General features: G+C 49.0%; 1 protein-coding gene across 1 annotated transcript in view; it reads left to right on the top strand.

Moving 5' to 3' along the window:
• Positions 1–26,234, top strand: part of TRPM8 (transient receptor potential cation channel subfamily M member 8) — a 74,934-nt gene that overhangs the window by 34,500 nt on the left and 14,200 nt on the right. Inside the window, exons 14-18 of the mRNA XM_059052901.2 lie at positions 5,416–5,507; positions 7,602–7,743; positions 8,845–9,016; positions 11,602–11,779; positions 21,255–21,445. Coding sequence (XP_058908884.2) covers positions 5,416–5,507; positions 7,602–7,743; positions 8,845–9,016; positions 11,602–11,779; positions 21,255–21,445 — 775 coding nt within the window. The remainder of the gene's footprint in view (positions 1–5,415; positions 5,508–7,601; positions 7,744–8,844; positions 9,017–11,601; positions 11,780–21,254; positions 21,446–26,234) is intronic.

Here is a 26,234-nt window from a genome sequence, read left to right on the forward strand (position 1 = left end):
ACTGTGCCGAGCATGCAGGAGTATCAGGCCTTCTGTCTACCAGCGAATCTCCCCCAGGACCTGGTCCTGCTGAAGCGCAGAGGGTTTCTGTGACTTCAGATCAGCCTCATGGGTGCCCCAGGCATTGGCTCAAGGGGTCACAGTTCAGTCCGGGGCACTTCTGTGTTAGCTCGCTAGGGCTAGGGCTAGGGCTGCCGTGATGAAGCACCACCAGCTGGGTGGCTTAAAGAACACAAGTTCATCAGCTCATTGTTCTGAAAGCCAGAAGTCTGAGATCAAGCTGTGGGCAAGACTGGTTCCTTCTGAGGGTGTGAGGGAGAACCTGTTCCAGGCCCGTCCCCAGTTTCTGGAGATTTGCTGGCCATCTCTGCTGTTCCTTGGCTGTAGATGCATTGCTCAATCCCTGACCTCGTGCTCACACCGCATTCTCCCTGTGTGCATGTCTCTGTCCAAGTCTCCCCTTGTCATAAGGACACTAATCACATTGGATCAGGGGCCCATCCTGCTCCAGTATGACCTCATCTTGACTAATTACATCTGCAAGGACCTTACTTCCAAACAAGGTCACATCCTGAGGTGCTGGGGGGTAGGGCTTCGATGTATGAATCTGGAGGGTAAGCAATTCAACCCACAGCCCCTTCCATATAGTCTCAGAGGCCTTCTTTTACTTGCTAGCTCTCTCTTTTTTTCTGACTTCTGTGTGTCAGCAGCCAGGGTGTGAAAATATCCTGCTGGAGAGAAGCAGAGAAAGATGGAAGGAGAGTCAGCATTTGAAACGGGAATGGGCCCTGGCCATTGTGAGAAAGTTAACCAAGAACTTTAAAATTAGGAACCTCCCGAGTTACGTTGTCGTGGGAGCTGGCGTTGCACGGGGTCGCGCGTGTTCCCTCCTAGACCAGTCGGGTGCTGGGGCCCTGACTCCCTTCCTTTGCTGTGCTCCCGGGTGTGGTTGACCAGCTTTCAAAGGCACATCAAAGAGAAAGTTTGGCTTTTGCGGAGGAAGAGGATGAAAGCGTGAGTTTGGAGGGGTTTGTCTGGCTGCCGGGGGAAAGCCCTGCGTCTCATCCTGTTTGAGAGACCAGCAGACCTCTCATCCTCTGTGGACGGGGAGGCCCAGTGGGGCAAATAAGTCATGAGCACACATAAGTGGAGAGAGAGAGAGAGAGAAAGGGAAAAACCAGCAGGAATTGCAAATAGCATGGTACTAACTTACTTAATTTCTTTGACCTTCTGTTCCCCATCCTTAAATGGGCATCTTTCCTACCGCAAGTGGTTATTTTTTTCAGCTTATTGAGATATTATTGACATATAGCACTGTATACTTTCAAGGCATACAGCATAATGACTTGACCTACCTATAACCAGGAAGTTACTGAGGGGAGCAAGAGGACAGGGTGTCCTACCTGCAAGCCTTGCCCATCTCATCTGGCACCAGCTCCACTGGGGGAGTTCCAGCTCCTCACACAGACTCTGCTCTTGCCCAGAATTGGGTGGCATGGAGACGACTTCATGCAGATGTTTGTTTCTTATTCACCTCTGATCCTCGGAGCCTAGCACAGGAGCGGGCGTTGTCACGTTTCTGGCAAGTGCGTGTATCTTTTTTAAAAAAACGAATTGACAAGGCAGGGTCTTCCTGATTCAACCACAGAGATGAGCTGTGACCGAGAGTTAGGGGGGAACCATGAAGCCAGCGCCAGGCACGTGGGGAGGAAGCTGGCAGGAGGGGGCTCAGACGTACCCTTTTGAGCAGAGGGCGCTGTTGGCAGCTTCTTGGAATGGTTGGTAAAAAGTCAAAAGTTCCTTTCCTGCTTCTGGCTGCCCCTCACTCACGCTTCCAACATTTCTCCCCTCGTCCTGGTCCTGACCCTGCCTCCTGGCTGCATTAAAGTCACAGAGTCCAAACGTCATCTGTATCCTCCAGGAATCTAAAGGAGCATGAGGTCTAGAGAGACGACTTATCCTGGCTTGCTCTAGGGGCAGAGCTTGGCCTGGAAGGAGGATGCGGGGAGAGTCATCCTGGCTTAAGCCAAGCACTTCATTCACGCAGTCTTTCTTTCAACAAATATTTATTGGGCACCTACCACAGGCAGTGTCTTAGACCCTGGGGATACAGCGGTGAACCAAACAGGCAAATATCTCTGTCCTCATGGACTTTGTACCAGGTAGCGATGACCGGCAGGGTCTCTTCTGGGAGGTTCCAGGGAGAGGAGGCGAGCGCCGCCAGTAGCACTGAATGAGCGCGTCCTGAGTTGACGGGGAGGTTGGCCTAGAGGACTCGGGATGGTAAAATGTGGAGTCCTTACGTCACAAGCATCTCCCTTCAGATTCGCGTGTACGTTTAACTGCGCATCCCTTATTCGAGTCATGCAGGAAGGAGACTCGGGACAGGTGCACTTTTGCACGGAGAGGGGCCCCCGGCAGGTGGAGGGTGTGGAGCTTTGCTCGGGAGAGACACCGAGCGGGGTCACTGGGTGGGGGCAGACCGTGGGCAGGAGCCTCAGGGGGAGGTTCGGGGTTTCTGATGTGCTTCCCGGCTACTCCCCAGGCCTGCTGTGATGCCCACAGGGTCTGGCTGAGCCGCAGCTGTTCTACCTTCATAATGGGTGGTATTTGATGATGCTAGGGGTGTGTAGCTTTGTCCAAGTGTGTCCTCTGTTTCTTTGAAGAAGTGATTTTTGAAGGGGCAGTTTTTTTTTAACATCTTTATTGGAGTACAATTGCTTTACAATGGTGTGTTAGTTTCCACTTTACGACAAGGTGAATCAGCTCTACATATACATGTGTTCCCATATCTCTTCCCTCTTGCGTCTCCCGCCCACCCTCCCTATCCCACCCCTCTAGGCGGTCACAAAGCACCCAGCTGACCTCCCTGTGCTATGCGGCTGCTTCCCACTAGCTCTCTGTTTTATATTTGGTAGTGTATATATGCCCATGCCACTCTCTCACTTCGTCCCAGCTTACCCTTCCCCCTCCCCGTGTCCTCACGTCCATTCTGTACGTCTGCGTCAGGGGCAGTTTGAATTCAGCAGTCCTGCAGACTAAGGCGATGGTGAGGGACGCACCTGTGCTTAAGGTCAGGAGCGTGGGGTCAAGGCCACCGCTGCCGTCCGGCGGCAGCTCTGACCGTGTGGTCTGTGAGCCCCATCTCCACAACACAGCCTTGCTGATTCCTGTCGTTACAGGACTCTGACACTTGGGGTCGCTGTTTCCCTTTCGGGTCTGCAGACTCCGGGCTTTTGGAATCCTTCATGGGGTTGGTTTCCTCAGGCAGCTCTGCCGGCCTGGCACTGTCTTAATTAACCTAATTCACACTTGTTAGCGAAAAGCAAAACCAGGCAGGATGTTACCTGCTTCAGATAGTGTCTGGGGGTCAAATGCATCCTTGTCAGCGTCTCCCTGTGTCCCCTTGCCCAGGAGACAGAGGTTGCTATGTTAATTGGAATTTTTAACCAAGGCAATCGATAAGTGCAAACATAGTTGCTAAATAACTCTTAGGTCTATGAAACAGACTGTGAATGTTTATGTAAAACGAGGTAAGTCCCAGCGTCCCTTCATGGAGAGCACATTCACTCTTGAGGCCCTTGAATCCCCAAATCCTGAGAGATAGGATGAAATATGCTCCCAGTGTTTTATGAATATAGCCAATAGCTGGCATTCCATTCCGAAGAGAGGCGGCTATTCCTTTTAAAAAATGTCTTCTTACTGCAACGGTGCCTCACAGCCCCAGACTTGATCTACTTATGGTTCTTCGCAACACGTGGCCCGAGGCCGAGCCAGGCTGGGGCTGCCCTGTTGCCCTGTGCTTACCTGCCTCTCAGGCCAGGGTTTCAAAGAGGGAAGCAGGTGGCAGGTAGAGCCTGTCCCAACTACCCTTATCTTGCAAATGGTTCTTGGTGGGTGGTGATCAGTTTCACTGGGGACCACCCAAGTGGACAGTTAGGGATCCTGACTCCCATTTCTGAGCCTAGGCGTTCAGCCATCCCACCAGGGAACATGGTCAAATGGGTCAGTTCACACCTGGGGGATTTTAATATTTCCTTGGTACTTGATTTCATAACGGCCCTCACCCCTTTGCCCACTGAAGCTGCTGTTTGCATTTATAAATGAGTGAAAAGAAGTCCTTGTTGAGAAACCGATGATGTTTCTTGAATCTCTTCCAAGTCTAAGATTGTGGGATCTCTGTGGGGGGCGGGGTTTAAAGAAACAGGGTGATGCTGGAGAGAGGAAACCACATTTCAGAACCCTAAGACCCATCACTCACTGGCTCTCTGCCTAAGGGCAAGTTCCTTTGCTGCTTTTTTCTTAGGCCTTGGTTTCAGGAGCAGAACAGGAAATAAGATATCTTAATAGCAGGTGGACCCCTGCTGGTGGTTCATTTAGTAGACTTGAAAAGTGCCACGTTCCTTTGATGACACATCTTTGCTGTTGTTTTCCTGCCTTTTACAAGTCTGGTGGTTTCCTTATCGGAGCTCATTTGGACCTTTGATCTTACCTCCCCTCCTGACCCTTATCACGTTTCATTTTAAACATGTTTAACGTCTGTCTTTGCCGTGGGCCAGTAGATTCCTTGAGTGTCCACATCACACCCAATCCGATGATGTTTCTGTGTCCCAGGAGCCCAGCACAGGTGTTTGCAATCCCGTGGATTCTCAGTAAATATGTTTTGAGGGGATGGGCGAATGAAAGGGTTAGATGACCACCCTGGAATCCCCCAAATCCAGCGTATGGATTGCCAGAGAGGCTGTCCAGATGCAGCCTTCTAATGGTTAATCTTAGCCCTCTCTAAGTGTTTTCCTGACATGCTTTCTTCTGAGAAATCATGAGCAATATATACAAATCATGATGGAAGGATCACTGAGGCACACTCTTCCTGTCGGTCATTTCTGTGACCACGTCTGTCCTCCTAGCTGCCACACATAGCACCTGTGTGCAAAAAACAAAAAAGTTTTAAAAACTTTTAAAAAAGTTTCTTTAATAAGATGTTTTATTGCCATGTGCCAGAAAATTTTTACAGTAAACACACAAATCTGTGATGATGGCAGTATGGATAACACCCTGTAGAGTTGTGCAGTGCACAGCCTACACCACTGTACATGGCAGCTATGGGGAGGGGGGGGGGTTCCACCTTTGCCCACACAGGTTGTACTCACTCTCTGCAGGTTTCTCTTTAAAAAACAGTTAGGATCCACGAGTCTTTTTATCTTGACTTTGTTAGCAACACATGAATAACAGCACAGCAAGCATGCAACCTACTTTCCAATCCCCCTGGAACAGCACAGGGCAGTTGCAGGGTGTACTTGGCGCATCATGGGCTCAAAAAGGATACGGGAAGAAATTTGTGAGCAAGAATACACCTGGAAGCAGTTGATGTTTCCAAGCTGCTGTGTCCTCTCTCTGTCCCTCTCTGTGCTGCAGTGGTACATAAATGGGGTGAACTATTTTACCGACCTGTGGAACATCATGGATACGCTTGGACTCTTCTACTTCATAGCAGGGATTGTATTTCGGTAAGTAGCCCGCACCACATTTTCAAGTTTCAGGTGGTTTTGGATTCTCTTGGGTGGAAAGGCGGAGGAAAGACGTTTCAAGCCCAAGACAAGAGAGAGAGGATGGTCCTGTTATTTTATGAATATAGCCTATCTCTGGAGTTCCATTCGGAAAAGAGGTTGCTATTCCTTTTAAAAAATGCTCTCTCACTGCAACGATGCCCTTCTTCCCATTACATGGCCCAAAGCTGAGCCAGGCTGGGGCTGCCCTGTTGCCATGTGCCCTCCCCACCCCCATTTAGAGATTATTACAAACGCCCATTGTCTCCGCCTCTTAGAGACACAGCTTGTTTGCCATAAAGCTGGGTCTCCTCTCTTCCCCCCTCCCGGTGATCTGTAATTGAGAAAGGGTTCTTCATGGTTTTTCTCTTTGTTCTTATAGAATTTGGGGAGACAATTAGAAATCGAGGAGAGAATGATGAGGGTGTTAAATATAGCACAGTGTTTCCATTTGGGGCCATATAATCTTCTAACATACACTTAACTTCAACTTAAATGCTGGTTCTGGAGCCTGCCCTCCCAGCTACAAGAGTTCCTCAATCCCTGAGGATTAGAAAAACCAGTTGAAAAGTACGGTTGAAGGCAAAAAGCAACATACCTCCACGTGATAGGGAAATTGGGGTGCATACAAACCTTGGCCCACCTTGTCCAGCCCTGCTCCTTTGCAGCCTGCCTTTCCCACAGAGCTTCAAGGTGAAGCTTGTGGTCTATTGGAGCAGAGGAGCCTGACTATTAATATTCACACCTACCCAGAATGAGATGCTTTACAGTGAGTGCTCACTCTACAATATGAACGGGGTAAGAACTCAATTTCCTCCTCCCAAAAACCTCCCTTTCTGCTTGGGTTAAAGACCCAGCATTTTTTTTTAAGTTTTTATTTTACTTTGGGGTGTGGCTGATTAACAATGTTGTGATAGTTTCAGGTGCCCAGCAAACCAACGCAGCCATACATATACCTGTATCCATTCTCCCCCAAACTCCCCTCCCATCCAGGCTGCCACATCACATTGAGCAGAGTTCCCTGTGCTCTACAGTAGGTCTTTTTGGTTATGAAAGGCCCAGCATTTGAATCATGGTTGGATGTGATTTCTAGAGCATTCCAATTAGAAAGCACATATGGCTTTCAATGAACATGCCAGCAGGTGGTTAGCTAACCAAATGATCTGGTGCAAAAGAGGTAAGTTTCAATGGGGGGAACCTGGCAGGGTCAAGTCCCAAGTGGTCCGGGTCATTGTAGAGGCCTGTGAGCCAGGAACGATGTCGGGATTGGGTCCTGCAGGAGTATTTGGGATGAAGGACCAAAGTGTCCTGCCTCTCCTGGAAGTCCACGAGGGCAGTAGACGTGGCTTTTTTCAGTGGCTGATGGGCCGGTGATGTCCCTGGTCTATTTCCACGTACTCTCAGTTCCCAGGCTTTTGGCTATTTCTTCACATTTGATTTTTTTTTTTTTTTTTTTTGCGGTATGCGGGCCTCTCACTGTTGTGGCCTCTCCCGTTGCGGAGCACAGGCTCCGGACGCACAGGCTCAGCGGCCATGGCTCACGGGCTTAGTTGCTCCGCGGAATGTGGGATCTTCCCGGACCAGGGCACGAACCCGTGTCTCCTGCATCGGCAGGCGGATTCTTAACCACTGCGCCACCAGGGAAGCCCCACATTTGATTTTTTGTTTGTTTGTTTTGTTTGTTTGTTTGTTTTGCGGTACGCGGGCCTTTCACTGCCGTGGCGTCTCCCGTTGCGGAGCACAGGCTCCGGACGCGCAGGCCCAGCGGCCACGGCTCACGGGCCCAGCCGCTCCGCGGCACGTGGGATCTTCCCAGACCGGGGCACGAACCCGCGTCCCCCGCATCGGCGGGTGGACTCCCAACCACTGCGCCACCAGCGAAGCCCAACACATTTGGTTATTTTTAAAAGCAAAACTTTGATTGTAAATCAACTGTGCTTAATAAAATTTAAAAAAAATAGCAAATAAAATCCAGAAATAAATTAAAATGATAAAAAGCAAAACTTTGAAATATTTTGTCAGCATCTCACAGCTTCTTTCCTCTCCTTTCCACAGGCTTTACCCTTCTAACAAAACCTCGCTGTACTCCGGACGAGTGATTTTTTGCCTGGATTACATTATATTCACACTAAGGTTGATTCACATTTTCACGGTCAGCAGGAATTTAGGACCCAAGATTATAATGTTGCAGAGGATGGTAAGAATGACGAATATTTGTCGTTAGTTGCCCTCCTTCTAACTTTGCATCCAGCGCTCCTTTCATTGTTGAGGGGAGGATTTTGAGCACGGAGAGATGGCTGCATTTCACGATCAGTTGGGTTTACTTTCTTGATGTGCTTTCATTAGGGGCCCCTTCCAGGTTAAAGTTTAACAAGAGATGACTGTTACGAGCAAACAGCATGACTCAGTGCGTCGCTAAGAAAGATCTCGAGATTTTACATGTTTCCAAGTGCTTTCACTTGAGTCTTAACAACTCACTAGGAGCCTAGGCGGGAGAGGGACTTTTATACCCATTTTACAGATGTGGACAGTCAGGTTCAAGAAGGTTAATATGTTTGTCTGGAGACATGCAGTGAGCTAGAAGCATAGCGTGGACTGGAACTTTAATCTTACAACCATGCGATACAGACGTTGGGAAAGCACTACCAGCCCCGTTCCATGGGGACAAGTAACAGAGAGATACACGCTGACGATGTTGCTTCTCTCAGCTTGTTTTCCACGTGACTCAAACCTCCCGTGTTTCTATCTTTAAATCAGATGGGCGTTTGGATGAGCTCATCTGGAGGTTCCTTTCCAATGCTGAGCTTCTTCGAGTTTGTGGTTTTAATTCAAAGCATATCTGGGGCATCAAGTCACCATGAAGTCATGCTATGTGTGCAAAACATTAAAAAAGATAAAACGATGCATTCTTGTCTAAAAAGGAGAGCTTTTATTTTCCTTAAGAAAAAAAAGAAAACTGAGGCAATAGCTTAGGGGTCTGCAGAACATGAGCTGGAGAGGAGGAGGGGGTCCAGAGTTGGATCTCCCCTTCTGCTCCCAGGCTGGTCTCATTCAGAAAGTCTCTGCTGCTGCGCTGGTTTGGAGACCTGCAAGGAAAGATGCATCCGTCAGTTTTAGCGCCGGGAAAGAGATGCCCCAAGACCCAAGGGTGATGACGGCCATTTAAAAAAATTAGTGATCAAATCCTGGGCACCTTAGGTTCCAGGGTGCCGGAGCCTCTGTCCCTCTCTGTGGTCAGTGGAGCGGACAAGCCGCCCTGGTGCGCTCCTGACTCCACTCTCCTGTCCTCCCGTGACAGCTGATCGACGTGTTCTTCTTCCTGTTCCTCTTTGCCGTGTGGATGGTGGCCTTCGGCGTGGCCAGGCAAGGGATCCTCAGGCAGAATGAGAATCGCTGGAGGTGGATCTTCCGCTCGGTCATCTATGAGCCCTACCTGGCCATGTTCGGCCAAGTGCCCAGCGACGTGGACAGTAAGCCTGACGTGGCCTGGGCGGGGGACAGCTGGGAGGCGGCAGATGCTTCTAGAACCAGCCTCCGGGGCTCCCCACGCCGACCCTGGCGACTGTCTTAGGAGCAGGCGGCTGGAATCTGGCCAACACCAGGCAGTGGACACTAACCCGCAAAGCCATCTCTTTCTCCTGAGCAGGATCTTACGTCCACCTTGTAAGCTTGTCCCCAACAGTTCAGCCTGCAAGTTTTAAACCTTTTTTAAAAAAGAGTGTTTCTCATATTTCCAACAACGGCTTGGCCAATGAGAGCAAGGCGCCTCACTGGTTTAGAAACGAGCGTTGCGAGTCTGTCCTATACAACAGAGGGACGGGGTGCTCACTTATTTCAAAAAGTGCAGTATTGAAAAATTTTGCACTGGAACCTGGAGTTTAAAACTTCCAGCATTAGCCTTCTGCCGGCTCTATCTTTCGGAGGCAGGTTAATGGTGGCAGAGATGGCATTGATTTGGCCACACCCAGTTGACATAAGGAAAGTGTCGGGCCTGTGCAAACTGGTGTGTGTTTTGGATAAACTGTCTAAAGCATCTCTGTGATGCTGACAGTAGCCTAGTAGCCTGAGCTTGTCCTGTCCTGTCCTGCCACGGGAAAACTACCCCGATGTTTGCCTGGCCCTATGCTCTCATTTCTCAGCTCCTTGGTGTTTTCTCAATTATCTCCGTGGCCTCGTGTGCTCCTTCTGGCCTCTTCTGCTGCAGCCTCTTCCGAGACCTTAGAAACAGCTCTTTTCCGTGCAGCGATGGGCAGGCACCTTGTTATTATTATTTCCCGTCTGCACACTGTACTTACCATTTTACATAAAAGTGAGTGTGTGTTGTCCTCACGGCAACCTTACGTGTGGGTGGTTTTAGTCCTGTGAGGGACAGCTCACAGTAACTGACCTAAAGAGCCAGTGGCAGGTGGGGTTCAAATCCTGGTCCAGCCACGTGTGTGCTGTGTGCCCTGGGACGCAGCTTGGCATCTCTGCCTCTCAGTTCCATTGCAGGTAAAAATGGGTGTAGCACCGACTTTTCTGCTGGGCGTCGCACCGACCGGCAGGACTGAACTCAAACTCACACGCCCGGATGAGGATCTGTAGCCCGGAGCGACTCCCAGAGGGCCAGACACTCACGTCCATTGCCTTCTCTGAGAGTCTCAGACACACCTCTCCCTGCCAGACTCAGACCTTCTGCAAGTCCCCATTCTAGGATCTGTCACCACCGGTTGCACAGATGTGCAAAGCAGGAGCCTCGATGTCACGTCCTTGACGCCTCCTATGACTTCCTTCCCCACCTCCAGTTCATCAGCTAGTTTTGTTGATTTTATCCCCTAGATGTCTTTGAAACCCAGCCACTTTTTACCATCCCCGCCACCACTACCCTGAGCCATCCTCATCCCCGGCCCGCATGGCTCTTAGTCAGAACCTCCTCACCTCTCCCTCTGGCTCCTTGTGATCAGTGCTGCAGCCAGAGTGATCCTTGAATAAAGAGAATCTGATGTGTCACACCTCTGCGTCAAGCAGTCTAACGGCTATCCGTTGCTTTTAGTATAAAGATAAAAAAAGTTAACATGCTAACTGCACATCCTATTCTCTCATTTCAACAGACCTTTCCAGTCCCCCTACCACAGGGCCTTTGCATGTGCTGTTTGCTCTCCAGATGCTCTGGGCACCCCATCTCTCCCCATTCATTTAGCGGGCTCCTACCCTTCCTTCTGTCCTCAGTTCAGAGACACTTCCTTCCTGTGGAACCATTCTCAGATGAGGTGCCTCAGTTTGTGCCCACGGAGCACACTGTACGTGTCCTTCTTAGCACTTCTTAGGGGCTGAAATGTTCAACTTGTGTGGTCAGTCATCTGCCTGTTCTTCCAAAGAGGTTGGAAGCTCCCTGGGGGCAAAGACCATGTTTACCTTGCCTTCCTTTTTATCTTCCATCCTAGTGAAGTCCTGGCTCATAGTAGCTGCTCAATAAATACTTAAATTTTTTTTTATTGAAGTCTAGTTGATTTACAGTGTTGTGTTAGTTTCAGGTGTACAGTAAAGTAGATCAGTTATACATATGTTCACTCTTTTTTAGATTGGTCATTACATAGTATTGAGTAGAGTTCTCTGTGCTATACAGTAGGTCCTTATTAGTTAAGTATTTTATATATAGTAGTGTGTATATGTCAGTCCTAAGGTATCCCCCCCATTTCCCCCTGGTAACCATAAGTTTGTTTTCTATGTCTGTGACTTTATTTCTGTTTTGTAAATAAGTTCATTTGTACCATTACTTTTTGGTTCCACATATAAGCAATATCATATGATATTTGTCTTTCTCTTTTTAACTTACTTCACTAGGTATGACAGTCTCTAGGTCCATCCATTTTGCTGCAAATGGCATTCTTTCAGTGCACCACCATTCAGTCAATAAATACTTAACGGGCAGATGAACGCATGATGCTGAGGCTTACCCGGGATAGGGTGCCTTGGAACAATGCCCGACGTCACACGATCACCACACCTTTGTGGTGCTTTCGCACCGCCCCCTCCGGAGGGTCCTCACATCGCCTGTCTGTTGCTGTACCCTCAGGTACCACGTATGACTTCTCCCACTGCACCTTCACCGGGAATGAGTCCAAGCCCCTGTGCGTGGAGCTGGACGAGCACAACGTGCCCCGCTTCCCCGAGTGGGTCACCATCCCCCTGGTGTGCGTCTACATGCTCTCCACCAACATCCTGCTGGTCAACCTGCTGGTCGCCATGTTCGGGTATGTGCTCGGCCGTGCATCGGTTGGGGGTCCACGCCGCGCCGGGCCCCGTGCCAGGTGGGGCCGGGGGAATCGGGAGCGAAGCAGCAAAGGTCCACCCTTGAGGCGCTCATGACAGGGTCTTATGATAGGGGATTGGTGGTCTGGGCTGGGGAGAGGCCTTGAAGGGACTATATTAAGATATAGGGAGTCCGATAAGCTGTAACATAAGTTTTTGGGGCCCCAAAGACAGGTGCCTGTAAGCCCCTCCAGCACGTTCAGACTGCATGTTTCGTGTCCGTTTAGCGACCTCCCCCGAGCGCCGAGATGCCGTCCCGACAAGGACCGCGGCTCAGCTCGGCTCCCAGGTTTTCATTTTCTGTGGGCTCCGCGGGACGGAGTCTAGGGCTTAAGGGACTCAGCTTTTAGTCAGCTGCTGCTTTAAAATATTTAGTTTAAGTACAAATCAAGAGAGCAGAGTCAGGAGAGAGACTCTCCTTTGGGACTCATGTCTAATGAGGTTGGCGTGAGAACGCGTTGGAGACTGAAACATTTTTTTTTTTGCTTTTGGCCATTCTCTTTAATCCATTTAGAAAATCATGTTTATCTTGCCCCTTTGTCTTTCTTAGGAGCGTTTCAAAGAACCCCATGTGGTGGGTACAGTGGGGGGTACCTTAATTTTGTGCTGTTGTTGTGAGGTAGGGGGTTATTCTGGGTACCTGAATCCTGGCATAGACAGGCAAGCAGTTTAGAAACAAAATACAAATTAAAAAAAATATATATTTGTTAAACTTTGGAGTGAAAGAAAAACCATAGTTGAAACCAGAAACTGAGAAACTATGAAGGACAAGAAAAACACATTTAATTTCATTGAACAGGATACCTCAGGTGAAGTCATGTGATAAATGATAGACTGGGGGCAATGTTTGCCTAAGGTGAGCAAAGGCTTCTCATTCTTACTATAGAAAGAGCTCCTGCAAATCGGTGAGAGGAAGATGAGCCAGTAGAAAATGAGCAGAGGAATGCAGTTCAGAAAAATTCAAATGGCCACTAACTGTAGGGGAAGGGGCTCAACCTCGTGGGTGGGAAAGGCCAGCTGAAACCAACAATGAGGTGTTGGTTTAGGATCCGTCAGGTGAAGAGACATCATAAGAAGTGCTGGAGATGATTCTGGGAAACGGGCACTGCTCTGGGAATGTGAACTGTCTCCCACTTTTGGGAAAGTGATCTGAAAATAGCTATTAAAACTATGCAAACCTTTGGCCCAACTCCTTCATGTCTGGGAATCTTTCCTAAAGATATCTAGGCAAAAAACGTTTATTAGATCATTGTTTGATGCCTATCAATAAGGGAATGGTAAAACAGAGCATGTCGTATCCATACCACGGAACATTATGCAGCCCTTAAAAAGAAAAGCTGAGATCTATATTTGTTGACTTGGAAGGATGACATTTTGTTAAATATAAGAAGCTCAGTGCAGGCTTATTTTTATGGCATAATCTTATTTTCTGACAGTAAAAACAAGAAATCTTTAAAAGGCAAGTAGATATTTCACTCAACACAATGATCACATATTACTTCCATAATTTAGAAAAAAAGAATCAGAAGATAGTTGTCACATAGAGTCCTGAGAGGCACCAGGATTGTAGACGAGGGTCGTCTTTCTTTGTCGGTCAGTAGCCTCCCTTTGAGCGAGGCTGGGTGTGGGGACATGTGCCTTTGGGGACATCACGCATCCAAGGGGCTGAGCCGTGAGTGGTCATCTGGTCTTCAGGTGTACAGCGAAGTCCTTTGCTAGACCGGCTTTTACACTGTGGCCACAGTGGTGTTTGTAAAATGTCACTTCTCTGCTTAAAATTCTGGAAGGATTTCAGTATTTCCTCCTAGTGTTCAGGGTGAATTTCAGCCTCCTCAGCTTCCTCCAAGGCCATCGATCTGGGCTTTGAAATCACCTTCAGGCTTCACCCCCGCTACCTGTCCCCGACAGACATCCCACCTGTTCTCCCCTAATCAGGGTGATCTGTCGTGCCTGACACTTCTGCAAATGTCACCCCTCTGTCGGCATTACCCGTTCTCTCTTGACCGTCTCCTCCCCATTCCTCTTGCCCTCTAAGGAGTCCAGCAGCATCCTTCTCCCGGGTGGTCCTCTTGGTCTCCCCACTGTGCATAGAGACCCCGTGGGCCCCCTTCACAGCAAGAGCGTCCTCTTCTTCCAGACCGTAAGCTCTGGAGAGTGGAGACTGTGTCTGTCTCAGCACCTGGCCCTTCCTGGGTTTGTTCCATGAATGAAAAGAACAGGATTCTTTCTGCTTTTAGTTCATTATTCAGTTTTACTTAGGAGCATAGCTTCCTGGTCTGTTATTCGCCAAGTAGTGTCAGTGGTGAGTGTCCGACCAGTGAGGGCTTCATCACATGGATGTGTAACATCTGTTCTGTGCCGGGGGCCTGGGCCATGGAGATCACGTGGCCCTTTGTCCTACTCAGCCTTAAAGAGGGAATATGCACCCCCCCCAACTCCATCACCGCCCCTAAAGGGGACCTGGGAAGGACTCAGGAATCCAGACACCTACACTGCTTACGGGAAGCTGGACCATATCAGGCTGCCAGAGCCCCCGAGTCTGAGCTTGCAGAGAGAAGTGACAGAGACGGGTGGTTATGTATCCACGTGAGGGCGGAGAAGGGAGAACCGATTCCCAAACTCGAAGCAAGAGTGGGGAGGGAATGAGATGATTTGGGGTCCTATTTTATAGTGATAACCGATCCTATCGACCTTTACATCGAACATTGGGTAGTCCCTGTAAAAACTGGCCACTAATATAATATCTACAAAAGTTAAACAGAAGGGCCGACAGCTCCCAACGCGATGGCCTTTGAGCTACGCGAATGCAGTAGATCTCAGGAAGCAGAGTGGAATAGTGCTTAGAGCTCTCCCGAGTCTGTGTGCTGTGAGCTGTTCACCGAAGCCATTCTTGAGGACCAGGTCAGTCTGTAATTCATTATTCCCATGACAATCATAAAAGGATAGAATTTGGAGCTGAGAGGGACAGGAGTCCGGCCTGTGATTTTCAGGTCGAGGAGGTGAAAGTGGAGCAGCTCAGCATCTGTGGCCCTGGCCGCACTGCCGTCGGTCTTGCCTGTGTCCATTGGAGGCTTGAGCTTGAGCCTCTTCCCTGCGAGGCCCGAGCCATTGGGCCACACCCCGCTGTTGCCTCATTGTAAGTGTGACCACTGGGGAACTTCCCTTCCCTTGGGGGGTCCTTCGATGCATCTTGGGCTAAGGCAGAGGCCTTTTTTCTGTGAATACCTGTCTGAGCAGCTAGAGCAGCGCCCTTGCCATCCTTGAGCTAACTCGTCAGGACACTGTTTCTGGCGGTTGTGATGGATATTCTGGGTTTACGCCAAGCCGACAGCTCTGGGCTGTGACCCCTGTCTGGCACCTCATCAGAATATTCATGTAAGAGCTTAGCCATGCACAGTGACAGCCTTTTGAACTGTAACATAAATGGACACTTGGGACTTTTAAAGTAATATTGGAATGCTCTCTAGATGGTATTCAGCAGGGAAAGGAAATGGGCGTAAACATCTGCGATTATTCCCCATTTAAATGATCAATCACAGGCCCTATGTGGCTTATCAGAGGCACGAAGTGATCTTAAGGTCAGTAGATGACTCGGGGTTGTCTTAACACGGAGCTGTTCATGCTTTCAGGCACCGTGTCCTGAAGATAAATTCGTTCACCCAAGGCGTTTCTGCTGGAAAGGACTCATCAGACGTGCCCCGTCTAAGATAATTTCTAAGAACAAAATATTTTTTTAATCTTAGGAATAATATACGTTCATTATGAATATGTAGAAAAGTAGACAAAAGGAAGTATCTCCTGGTACAGCTTAAACGTTCGGGGGACTTCACCAGTCCCAGGCAGGCTACTGAAATAGGATGAAAAGAAGAAGAAGAGAGCAGAGAATTGTAACAATAACAATAGCTAATATTGATACTTTTCTGTGCTAGGCACATCCAAGTGCTTTACACGTGCAGCCTCATTGAATTAGCCGTCATTTTTTTTTTTTTTTTTTTTTTTTTTTTTTTTTTTTTTTTTTTTTTTTTTTGTGGTACGCGGGCCTCTCACTGTTGTGGCCTCTCCCGTTGTGGAGCACAGGCTCCGGATGCACAGGCTCAGCGGCCATGGCCCACGGGCCCAGCTGCTCTGCGGTATGTGGGATCTTCCCGGACCGGGGCACGAACCCGTGTCCCCTGCATCGGCAGGCGGATTCTCAACCACTGCGCCACCAGGGAAGCCCTAGCCGTCATTTTTATAATCATTCATGAATGAGGAGTTGGAGGCAGAGAGAGGTTAAAGTCTCTGCTCTCTGAGCGGGAGATGGGCTCGTAGACAGTAATATAAGATGATGTGAAAAGGTACGGTACGATACGAGAGGCACGAGAAACCTACTCACAGAGGACTCTGGTGCAGAGTCGGGGTTATTAATTGTGACAGATCTTGGGGGTGGGCAACAGCAACTGGGGGAGACATTTGCTCAGAGGACCCTGTGAGCATTGGTTGGAGAGGGAGAGAAGCAGAGGAGATAAAGCTGTTCTGGGGAGAGCTGGAGACTGTGGATGGGCGAAGGTCGGCAGGGGCTGGGTTAGGGAGTGTCTCTTATGCCGTCCGTGTAAAAGGATTTGCACTTTTCCCTGCAGGTGAAGGGAGATCTCATGGGTCTTTACACAGGCAACAACACAATCTTAGTTGTGTTACTCTGACAGAAACATGCTCAACAGTTAGCCTTTCGAAAGTCAGTGCGGTGAAATCGCTGGCTGTCTCTGACTGTTAGCGTTGATGCTTTTTTGGTGCTGCGGAGCCAGAGGGGAACCAGGATGTGCGGAACGTGTTAACGTGCCCGCTGGGGCACTGAGTGGGTGCAAAAAGTCAGGGTCATCAGGGGTCACTGGAGATCGCTGCAGTGTCTGGAAAGGGATGGCAGATGGAAAAATGTATGAAATCTGTGAAAAGCTTGGACGAGGGGTTTACCTGATTGCAGGCGAGCTGGCGAGTTTCTCGTATTTCAATTTCTTCTAAAATTCTGCCGTTGTTTGAGCCTCTACTTTTTCCTTGTGAATTTTTTGCAGACTTTTCACTCTGTTCTGTTAGTCAGTCTTTCTATTTTGGTTTTTACTACCAAATGGCTTTAATTACTGATTTTTAAAAATCACTTTAACATCTGTTGTATGAGTACCCTTCATTATTCTTACTCAAGACTTTCCTGGCTTTTCTTATATATTTAATCATGTGGAGAGCCTAAGGCTCATCTTCTGCAATCCTTTTTTCTTTCCTCTTCCAAAAAATTTCTTTAATGAATTTTATTGTGATGATGTTAACTTTGTAGAGCCATTTAGGGGAAGCTGACATCTTTAAAAAATGCCAGAAAAAATGGCGTGATTCTCCATTTATTCAAATACATAGAGTTTCCCAGTAAACTTATATGGCTGTATTCACATGGATATGGCCGAGTTTTTGTTACATTTTTTTTTTCTAGCCGTTTGTGCTTGTGAGTGAGATATTTTTTGTATTATGTTTTTTCAATAACTACTTTTTGATATGCAGGAAGGCTATGAAGTGTTGCTTATTTATTTTGGAATAAGTCTCCTTACTGAATTCTCCCCCCCCTCTTTTCCTTTTATCATATCATGGAAGTTTCCTTCTATTTCTTATTTATTAAGCTCCTTCCTTCTTCTTCTTTATTTCTTCTAATCAGAAATCGATGTTGCATGTTGCCAGAAGACTTTCTAGAAACAGTTTAAATGATATTTGTCCTTTTGATCTATGATGTATTATGAAAATGATGAGTTATGTGAATGACCTTACTATTCAGTCATCCTTTTGTTCTTTGGTCAGGCACATTACTCTTTTAACGTGCTGCTGAATGTCATCCACGTACGAGGCTATCTGAATCCTAAACGCTTATCTCTTGGTTACATTTTCACTGTCAGTGGTGTCTGAGACTTTGCCTCTCCTGACTCCTCTCCTCTCGTGCTTATCTGAGGTGCTCAGCTGCTCTTAGGGGACGGAGCTCCCACCAGCTGGGTAGCTGAGGGCACAAGATATCACGGGAGATGTCAAGTCAAAGGGGACCTTGCCGAATTCCTCTCAGGGAAGACGCTAGATGGCCAGTGGTTTTGGCAGGGACAGTGAGAGCCATCAGAGTTGGGTGGGCGAGAGCCTGAACACGAGACTTGGCTCGTGAGCTGCTCTGGACATTTGGGTTTGCTGAGGCGGGTGAGGATGTAGTGGCCCCAGAACTCAACCTGTCTGCTATAGAAATGGAAAACCATGTCTAAAAAGCATGAAAATTATTTGAGCAAAGCAGTTGGAAGCCTTCCCTGGGGAACCCTCAAGTCTTGTTGGCCGAGTGTGGGTCCGACTCTAGAGAAAAAGAACAGTTTGGAAGGTTTGGGGTTGGGTTTCGCCTCCAGCTCACATTTGCCCATTCCTGCTCTCTGGGGCAGGTGGACGTAAGTGAGTAAACCTCAGCGTGGCCAGCCCCGGAACTGTGTTATTTACGCAAAGTGGCTTTTGGGTATTAATGTCCAGTAATCAACCAGTTCACCCACAGCCCCCTGGGATGCGGATAAAGGCTTTTACCATTGGCCCAGGAAAGGAGCGCTGCTCGCTGGATGCACGTGGACCCCGAGGTGCAGAGGAACCAGAGGCCCCAGCACGAGGCTCCTTGGAGCCTGCTGGGTTGTCCCGAGGAGCACACGGCACAGTGATGGGAGGCGGAGCTCTTCAAAATAAAGAATGATACAGACACCGGCCCCTGTTGTGGGCACTGGCCTAAGTGCATTCCAGACCAGGGCTTGGCGGCCTTTTCTGTAAGGGCCGGCCAGGGTCTTGGCTTTGGCCAGATGTTCAGAAAGAAGCAGCGCTCGGCGACCCTCTGCCTCTTTGCTCGTGGGCAGAACAGGTAGGGTGTTAGATTTGGCCCCTGGGTCGCAGTTTACCGATGCCTTTTCTAGATGACCTGGAAGACTTAAGAGGTTTTTCGCTGCCTCTGAGTAACCGGTTAAGCTAAAATGCGAATCTCTTCCCACTAGGACCCTCCTTGGCCACAGTTGCACTCGAAGCTCCCAAGGAAGGGAGGGAGAAGACACCTTCCCCAGCTCTAAGCCTCTGAGTGTTCCTCCCTTCAACAGGAGCTATTCATTCCTTTTGGATAAAACCTCAGCAAACGACATTCGATGCATTAAAATGGATGCAATTTGGGTGTCTGTTGAGTTTTAGGGGGCAGTCAGTAGGATCCATTTTTGGCTAAATGCGTAAGATTTTAAGACGCTCCTAGGGGCTCATTTGAATGGTGATACTTGTCCTGGAGCAAAGTATGTAGTAAGACGTGATTCCTGGCACGTTCTTCGCCTGGACTCCATTCACCTGGGCGTGCCTGCCGTCCTCTCCTATTGCAGTGACAGAAGCCTGCAGTGTCCTTTGCAGACACAGGATCGGCAGGGACTGGCGAGGACAGATAATGACGCTTGGTAGTCATCTTGGAGCGCCCTGACCTGCATCTGGAAGAAACAGCAGGCTCACCGCCAGATTCAGTTTGCTGCAGTCTCATGCGTCGCAGTCCTGTCTGCTTTTCACCCAGAAAATCTGCCACGTAGAGTTGACACTTGAATCCGTCAAGAAACCGTTTTACATGCCTAGGAAAGGAGTTTGCATATAGTAGATACTCAACAAACATGAATTCCCTTTGCTTTAAAGACCACGCCCAGTTGAAGAGGCACTTTCTGGGAAAGCCTGCCCTGCCCAGACCCCAGGACCTGGTGTAGAGCTCAGAGGGGTCTGATTCATCAGTAAACGCCAAGATAAGCAGAACCAGGCTTATAAGCAAAGCCACCACCATGATCTGTGTAGGCTAGTGTTTTGCTCATGTATATGATCCCCACTTGCCTAAAGATATTTAAGTCTTAGGTTGTAGTGCGCTAAGGGGTAAGAATGAGGTCTCACAACAAATGTATCCTGTCGCTCTGCCTGCAAGGTTTGGCCTCTGAAGTTCTGGCGTCTGATGTTTTTACCCAGAATTTGGAGAATTTAATCTATCTGCAGTCAGGATTTGCTGTTAGGCAATTTTAAGGGGTTTGTTGCTGCTTCTTTGGCTCTTGAAGGAGTGATTTGGTGTTAATGATAAAAGTATCTCAGATGATAGAACTTCAGCAAATGGTTAAATGCTCCACAGTTATCTTTTACTAAGTAGTCCAACCCGATCCTTTTGACATGGAGCACGCGGCTCAAAACGTTCACGCTCCACGTCGGGAGGCGGCATCATGTAGTGACAGAGCCAATAGGCACTGGGCTGGATGGATTTTGGGGTCCAAATTTTGGCTTCATCACCTGCCAGTCGGGGGACTCAGACAATTTACCGACCCCTGTTGGGCCTCAGTTTCTTGATCTGTTAGTCACAGATGATAATAGCACTTAACGTTCTGCAGAGAGCTGTTTGAAGACTAAATCAACTAATACAAGTAGACTGCTTAGAACAGTTTAGCTACTTAACAATCTTGGTTTAATTTGTAACAGGTAAGTCAGTGGTATAGTCAGACATTTTCCGGATAAATAGACATTTCCCTAATTCTTTTCTATGGGATCTGTTTCTCCCCGTGAATTGTGATTTACATAGTGGGATTGTGTTGTGAGTACAAGCTTGAGCCTCATTATTTTCACTCACATGTAAGCATTTGCCCAAAATATAAAAGTTAGTCATAAACGTATTTTTTAACGGCAGCTGCATAGTGTAATCACATCGATTGGCCATAACGTGTGATATATTTTCTCAGCGTTGAACATTTTGGCTGTTCCATGCTGCTGGGTGGAAGGTGGGAGCAGCTATCACTCGGAGTGCTGACACCCGTGTGGGATATCCGTTTCTGTATTTCCTTTTCTCGGTATCTCCTTATTCTTAGGTTAGATTTCCAGTAGTAAAATCAATGGGTCAAATGGATAAATATTTTTAAGGTCCCTGATAAATATTAACAAACTGCTCTCCCAGGTTGTTTATAATTAAGCTCCCACGGGGACGTCGGCAACTTACTCCTCCGGGAGTCGCCACCTTGGGTCTCTGGGTATCGAACACAATACCAGACGAACGGAAAAAGGGAATCCTCGAAAGGTCTTGAAACACGCCTCTACCGTGTGGGCGCTTGGCGGGTCCTTCAGCCATACCCGGCCTGCCCCCTCGCAGGCAGGAATCGTTTTAAAGTTCATTGGACAATCTTTTGTGATTAAAAAAAAAAAAAAAACCCAAAATAACAAAAGCCAGACCCAGTTTTGGCACAGCACGAACGGAAGGGGGCCTGAGTTGTTCAGGCCCCGATACCAGCATAGATTCTTCTCTCCTACGGCAGTGAGAGCTTGGTACCAATATCACCATATTCGGCGATGAAGTGGCCAGGCCCGTGGAAAGCTGAGGCTTGACTTTCTCTCCCCCCCACCTCTCCCCGCCAGCTACACCGTGGGCACCGTCCAGGAGAACAACGACCAGGTCTGGAAGTTCCAGAGGTACTTCCTCGTGCAGGAATACTGCAGCCGCCTCAACATTCCCTTCCCCTTCGTGGTCTTTGCCTACTTCTACATGGTGGTCAAGAAATGCTTCCAGTGTTGCTGCAAAGAGAGGAGCGCCGAGTCTGCCGCCTGCTGTGAGTGGCTCATCCGCTGTGCTGGGGCTTAAAGGCAGGGATTCATTTTGGGGAAGCGTGTCTGGTCCACATCTCAACAGGGAGGGTTCGTTACCGTTACCTCAGCGCTCACAGGTGTCTGTCTGTAAAGTTCAGGCGTCGAGGCCCCCAGTGACTTACTCGAGAGAAAGAGTAGATTGTTATTTGAATTTACAGAGCACAATATTAAGATTTTAATAGACTTTACAATACTTAGAGCAGTTGTCCATGCCCACGGGTTTTTTTTTTTTTTCTTGTTTTTTTCTTTTCTTTTTTTAATGGTAGTGTTACCATAGCTGTTTTATTTTTTTACTGAAGTATGGTTGATTGACAATGTTGTGTTAATTACTGCTAGACAGCAAAGTGATTCAGTCAGTGATACATATATATGCATTGAAAGAGTAGATTATGAAAGCCTTCTAGATCTGCCAGGGCAGCCTTATTCCAGGGGGCTCACCTGTGGATGTACATAATAATGACATAAATAGGATGTTGAGCCAGCAGGATTCATGGGCTGGTGTCAGAATGTGACTTGGTCCTTGCTCTCTGTTGCTTGTGTGACATTTATTCTCTGGGAGACCTTAGCTTTGATTCCCGCAGGGCTCATGACTTTCCTGGTTGTTGTTGGAGAACTAGAAAAGCTAATGATGACTTGACTTGGTGAAACAGTCTCAATTTAGAAATCAGGACCTGCAGTCCAATAGATTAAGCAGCCCGTTCATCGTCATTCAGAGGGGAGACTCCTCTTACCCTGAGCGCCCCCCCAGCCGGTGGAGTTGTCAGGAAGGATGGGCGGCTGGCTTTTCTCTCTCTCTTATTCCCTTCCCTCCCACTCACTCACCAGCTGCTGTTCCTGACCTTCTCTGGGTTGGAGCACAGGGCGAAGGGAGTTGAAAGAGCAGGAATCCTGTTTAGAAACAGTGGCGCTGCCCTGCGCTGGCTCTCTGCTCCCTGGCCTGGTGCACGCTTAAAACGGACCCTCTGCTGTGTGGCCGCTTGGCGGGTCCTGCAGCCATGCCCTGCCTGCGCCCTCGCCCTGACCACAGCTCCCGGGACTTGGCGGTGCTCTCTCTGGCGGCCGCTGCCCCACAGGAGCCTCTGGTTTCCAGGGGTGCACTCCGCACAGACTCTCCCTGCTGGGGACTGTGGAGTTCGTTCTCCCTCTCACGTGGTCACCCAGCTCCTCAGCCCCGACAAGCTCCGGGCTGACGGGTCCCCACCTAGCCCCTCTCCTCGCCCCCTGCCGTGAGAGCCGGGATCTCTGACCCTTGACCCTCAGTCACACCTGGGTCCCCAGTTTTGGCTGCAGGGAGCACACATCTGTCCCTCTTCCCCACGACCCGAGGTGTACCTCACGCCCCTTCCCGGAGCCACTGAGACGCACAGATCTCCCTCGCCCACAAACTTGTTTCGACCAAATTCAGCACAAGGGAGGGAGAGGCCTATTTTCATTCATCTGGATGTCTGGATGCAGAGGAAAAGATGGAAAGGCCACCACTGGCTTGTACACTTTGTCTTCTAACCTCAGACTTAAGCTGGGGACTCCACCTCCCGGCGGGTGGGTAGGCGTGCAGCCTCGGGACTGACGTCTGCACAGCGACGGGGCCCAGACACTTTGGGGTCCGCACAGTTCTTTTCATCTCTTTTAAAAATCAGAAGAAAAAGAAAGAACTTTTAGGTGACAGAAAACCTATTGATATATACTTGTCCTTATACCAAGCCAGTCATATAATCTTTTTCATATTTTCTTGATCCAGGAAGGGGCCCACAATGGCAAAAGTGCCGAGGGCCTAGGTTGGCTGACTTGTCCTGGTTTGCCCAGAACGTCCCTGTCTTAGCGCTGAGGGTCCTGCATTCTGGATGTCCACTTAGGGTGACCGACTTGTCTCAGTTTGCCAGGGACCATCCCTACTGTAAAACTACAAGCCCTGCATCTCAGGAACCCTGTCAGTTCAGGGGCGGCTGGTCACCCTAGCAGGGCCCACAAAAATCATCCGTGTTCCCGTGTGCTGACTAGGTAGGCAGAGTTAATGACTCAGGTTGGACCCAGCCCTGGTACCTGCGGGATTTCCATCCTCAGTCCCGTTCTTGAGAAAAACAAGCAGATCTGAGTCTCTAAGCAAATCTGTTGTGTCTTACTGTGAAACAACCCTTTGAAATCTGGTTCCCTAAAACTAGCACCGTTTATCTGCCCCTGACTCCATGGGTCAGTCCTGGGCTGGTCTCTGCTCCTTGTGGTGTCTGCCTGTTGGCAGGTAGGCTGTGGGCTGGCTGGTCCCGATGTCTACGTGTGCTCACATGTGTGGGGTTGGCTGGGCTGTCATCAGGGAGCCTCAGTCTCCTCCAGCTCAGGCTCCCACAAAAAGCAGAGACTGCATAGCCTCTGAGGCCCTGGGCTCAGAGAGTCGGATGACATCACTTCTGCCACATTCTATTGGTCAAAGCAAGTCACAGGCCCGCCCACCTCCAGGGAGAGCAGCCTACACACGGGGTGGGCAGGATCTGTGGCCCTGTTTTGCCATTTATCACACCAGGCGTCCCCTGAACAAGCTGGATGAGCTGATCTCCGGAGAGTGCCCTCCCCCCCCCCCCGCCCCCTCCCCGCCCCGCTCCCCGCCCCGCTCGCACGCTGGCCTATCAAGAGAAAGCAAGGTTCTCCCCGCCCTCCCCGCCCTCCCCACCCAGGCATCACAGCTGAGCTGAGTCCTTGCCACTGGGGGCGCTGTGCATGCAGGCTTATCTCTCATTAACTCACCTGCCATATTAAACCTAGACCTGACACACTGGAAATGAAAACATCTCTCTAGCCAGATGGATCCGACACACTAGAAATGAAAACATCTCTCTAGCCAGATGGATCCGACACACTAGAAATGAAAACATTTCTCAGTCCAGAATTATCTTTGATGCCTCGAACAGTTTAAAATAAAAATTTATCAGCTCTAATGGCTATAACTGCATTCACCATAGGGAAATGCTCATTACCTAGGCTGACCCTATATGTACATATACAGCCCTATTTGCTGTGCTTTTCTTGAGCCTCAAAAGCTTAGACAACTGAGCACGGATCTTTAAGAAACAGCTTCTTGATCTTTCTCAGTCCTTTGCTGCTTTTTCTTTGCCACTTTCTAAAATGATATATTTTCATGAGCAATTGGAATATCTGCTATCTTTTCCTTCCTTGAAGTAACCTTTCCTGAGCACTTCCTTTCTGAGCAGGACCTGTGATAGATGTGGATGGTATAGAAAAGTGCAAACTTGGTTCCAGAAAGTGACCTTCAGCAACTGGGATAGAAGTGGGTGCCTCAATGTTTATGAACTATCCAGTTAGTCTTATCGCTTAGATTCTAGACAACCACCGAGAACCGATGAAAACATTCTCATGAAATGTCTAAACAGAGTGATAAAAAAGGAAGATCACTGAGTTCTTATAAATTCCAAAAGCAAGAGCCTACCAACCTCATTTCCTGCCACCGTTGTCTTTGGAGGAGTTTTGTAAAACCCACCCCACGTTTTCTGCAGATCTGGGTTTAAAAACGGAGGGCGTGCAGGGATGGATGGATACGGCGCATGGGAAAGACAAGCAAAGCGCCGAGAGGGGCCTTCCCTAGCTGAGCACATGAACGAGAAATACTGTAAAAGTATTACAGGAGGCGTTCATTTCTTTACACACATTCACTCTCAGTTCTGTGGATACAGCTGTGAACACAGCCATGTGGGAGCTGGGCTCATGGGCCATGGCCTGGAGGGGTGCCAGCCCTGGGACGAGACGGTTAGTGTCACAGGGAGCCTGCCAGGCAGGGAGTGAACGGGGCCTGGGGGTCATTAATTCAACAACTATGCGCCAGGCGCCCACCACGCGGCGGCCAGGCACTGTGGAAATGGTGCTAGCGGCGAACCTTGCCCTCAGACAGGGTTCATAATCTCGGGAGAAGAAAGAAAATGAGAAAGGCTTAATAGCGAAGTGTAGGAAGCATGAATTTAGAGGATGTGCAGGGTACCATGGTAGCCACATTGTGGACACTTACACCCCAAACTAGAGTGAGTCAGGGGAGACTTCCTGGAGGAAGGGGATATTGAAACTGAGACCTAGAGGATGAGTTGGAATCAGCCAGGCAAAGGCGTCGATGCTGGGAGGGGCCCAGAGAGTGAGGAGAGGTCAGAGAGAGAAGTTACAGAGGTCAGAGGACAGGGGGGAGGGGTCCGGGGGGGGCCAAGGGCTGCAGGGAGACTGATGAAAGACCCTGGTCCGTGTCCCACAGCCAGATTCTAGCCCCACACAGTCTCCTGCCTCCCATCCTCTGCCCGCTGTGTCACAGTGGACATCCTGAGTCCCGGGGGAAGGAAAAAGTGCAGACAGAAGACACGACAGTGCAAGAAATGGCAGCATAAATCATGAAACTCCCTTTTGCTGATGGAACTTATTTCCCTCGAGACGCAAGTGAACAAAGAAACTCCCAGGGCCAGTAGCAGACACCCTCAGATCACTATGTAAAATGATGCTTCTCAGAGCCTGACGTGACGTTCGTTCTCCTGACCTGGGGAAGAGCAGTCAATTTAGGGTTTGGAGAGCGGGGCAGGATCTTGGGATGTGTCCCCCGAATGGATCACTATGGGTAAAAAGAAAAGTCTCTGTTAAATAGCAAAAAACTGGGCGTTGGGGGCAATTTGAGAAAGGGATAATCTAAGGGAGAATCCAGTACAAACAATGAAAGGAATACCGTTCAGCTGGTCTTGTCTCCAGCTTACTGATTTTTGTCAGGATGCGTTA

This window comes from Kogia breviceps, chromosome 2 (assembly GCF_026419965.1).
Source record: "Kogia breviceps isolate mKogBre1 chromosome 2, mKogBre1 haplotype 1, whole genome shotgun sequence".
Taxonomy (NCBI): domain Eukaryota; kingdom Metazoa; phylum Chordata; class Mammalia; order Artiodactyla; family Physeteridae; genus Kogia; species Kogia breviceps.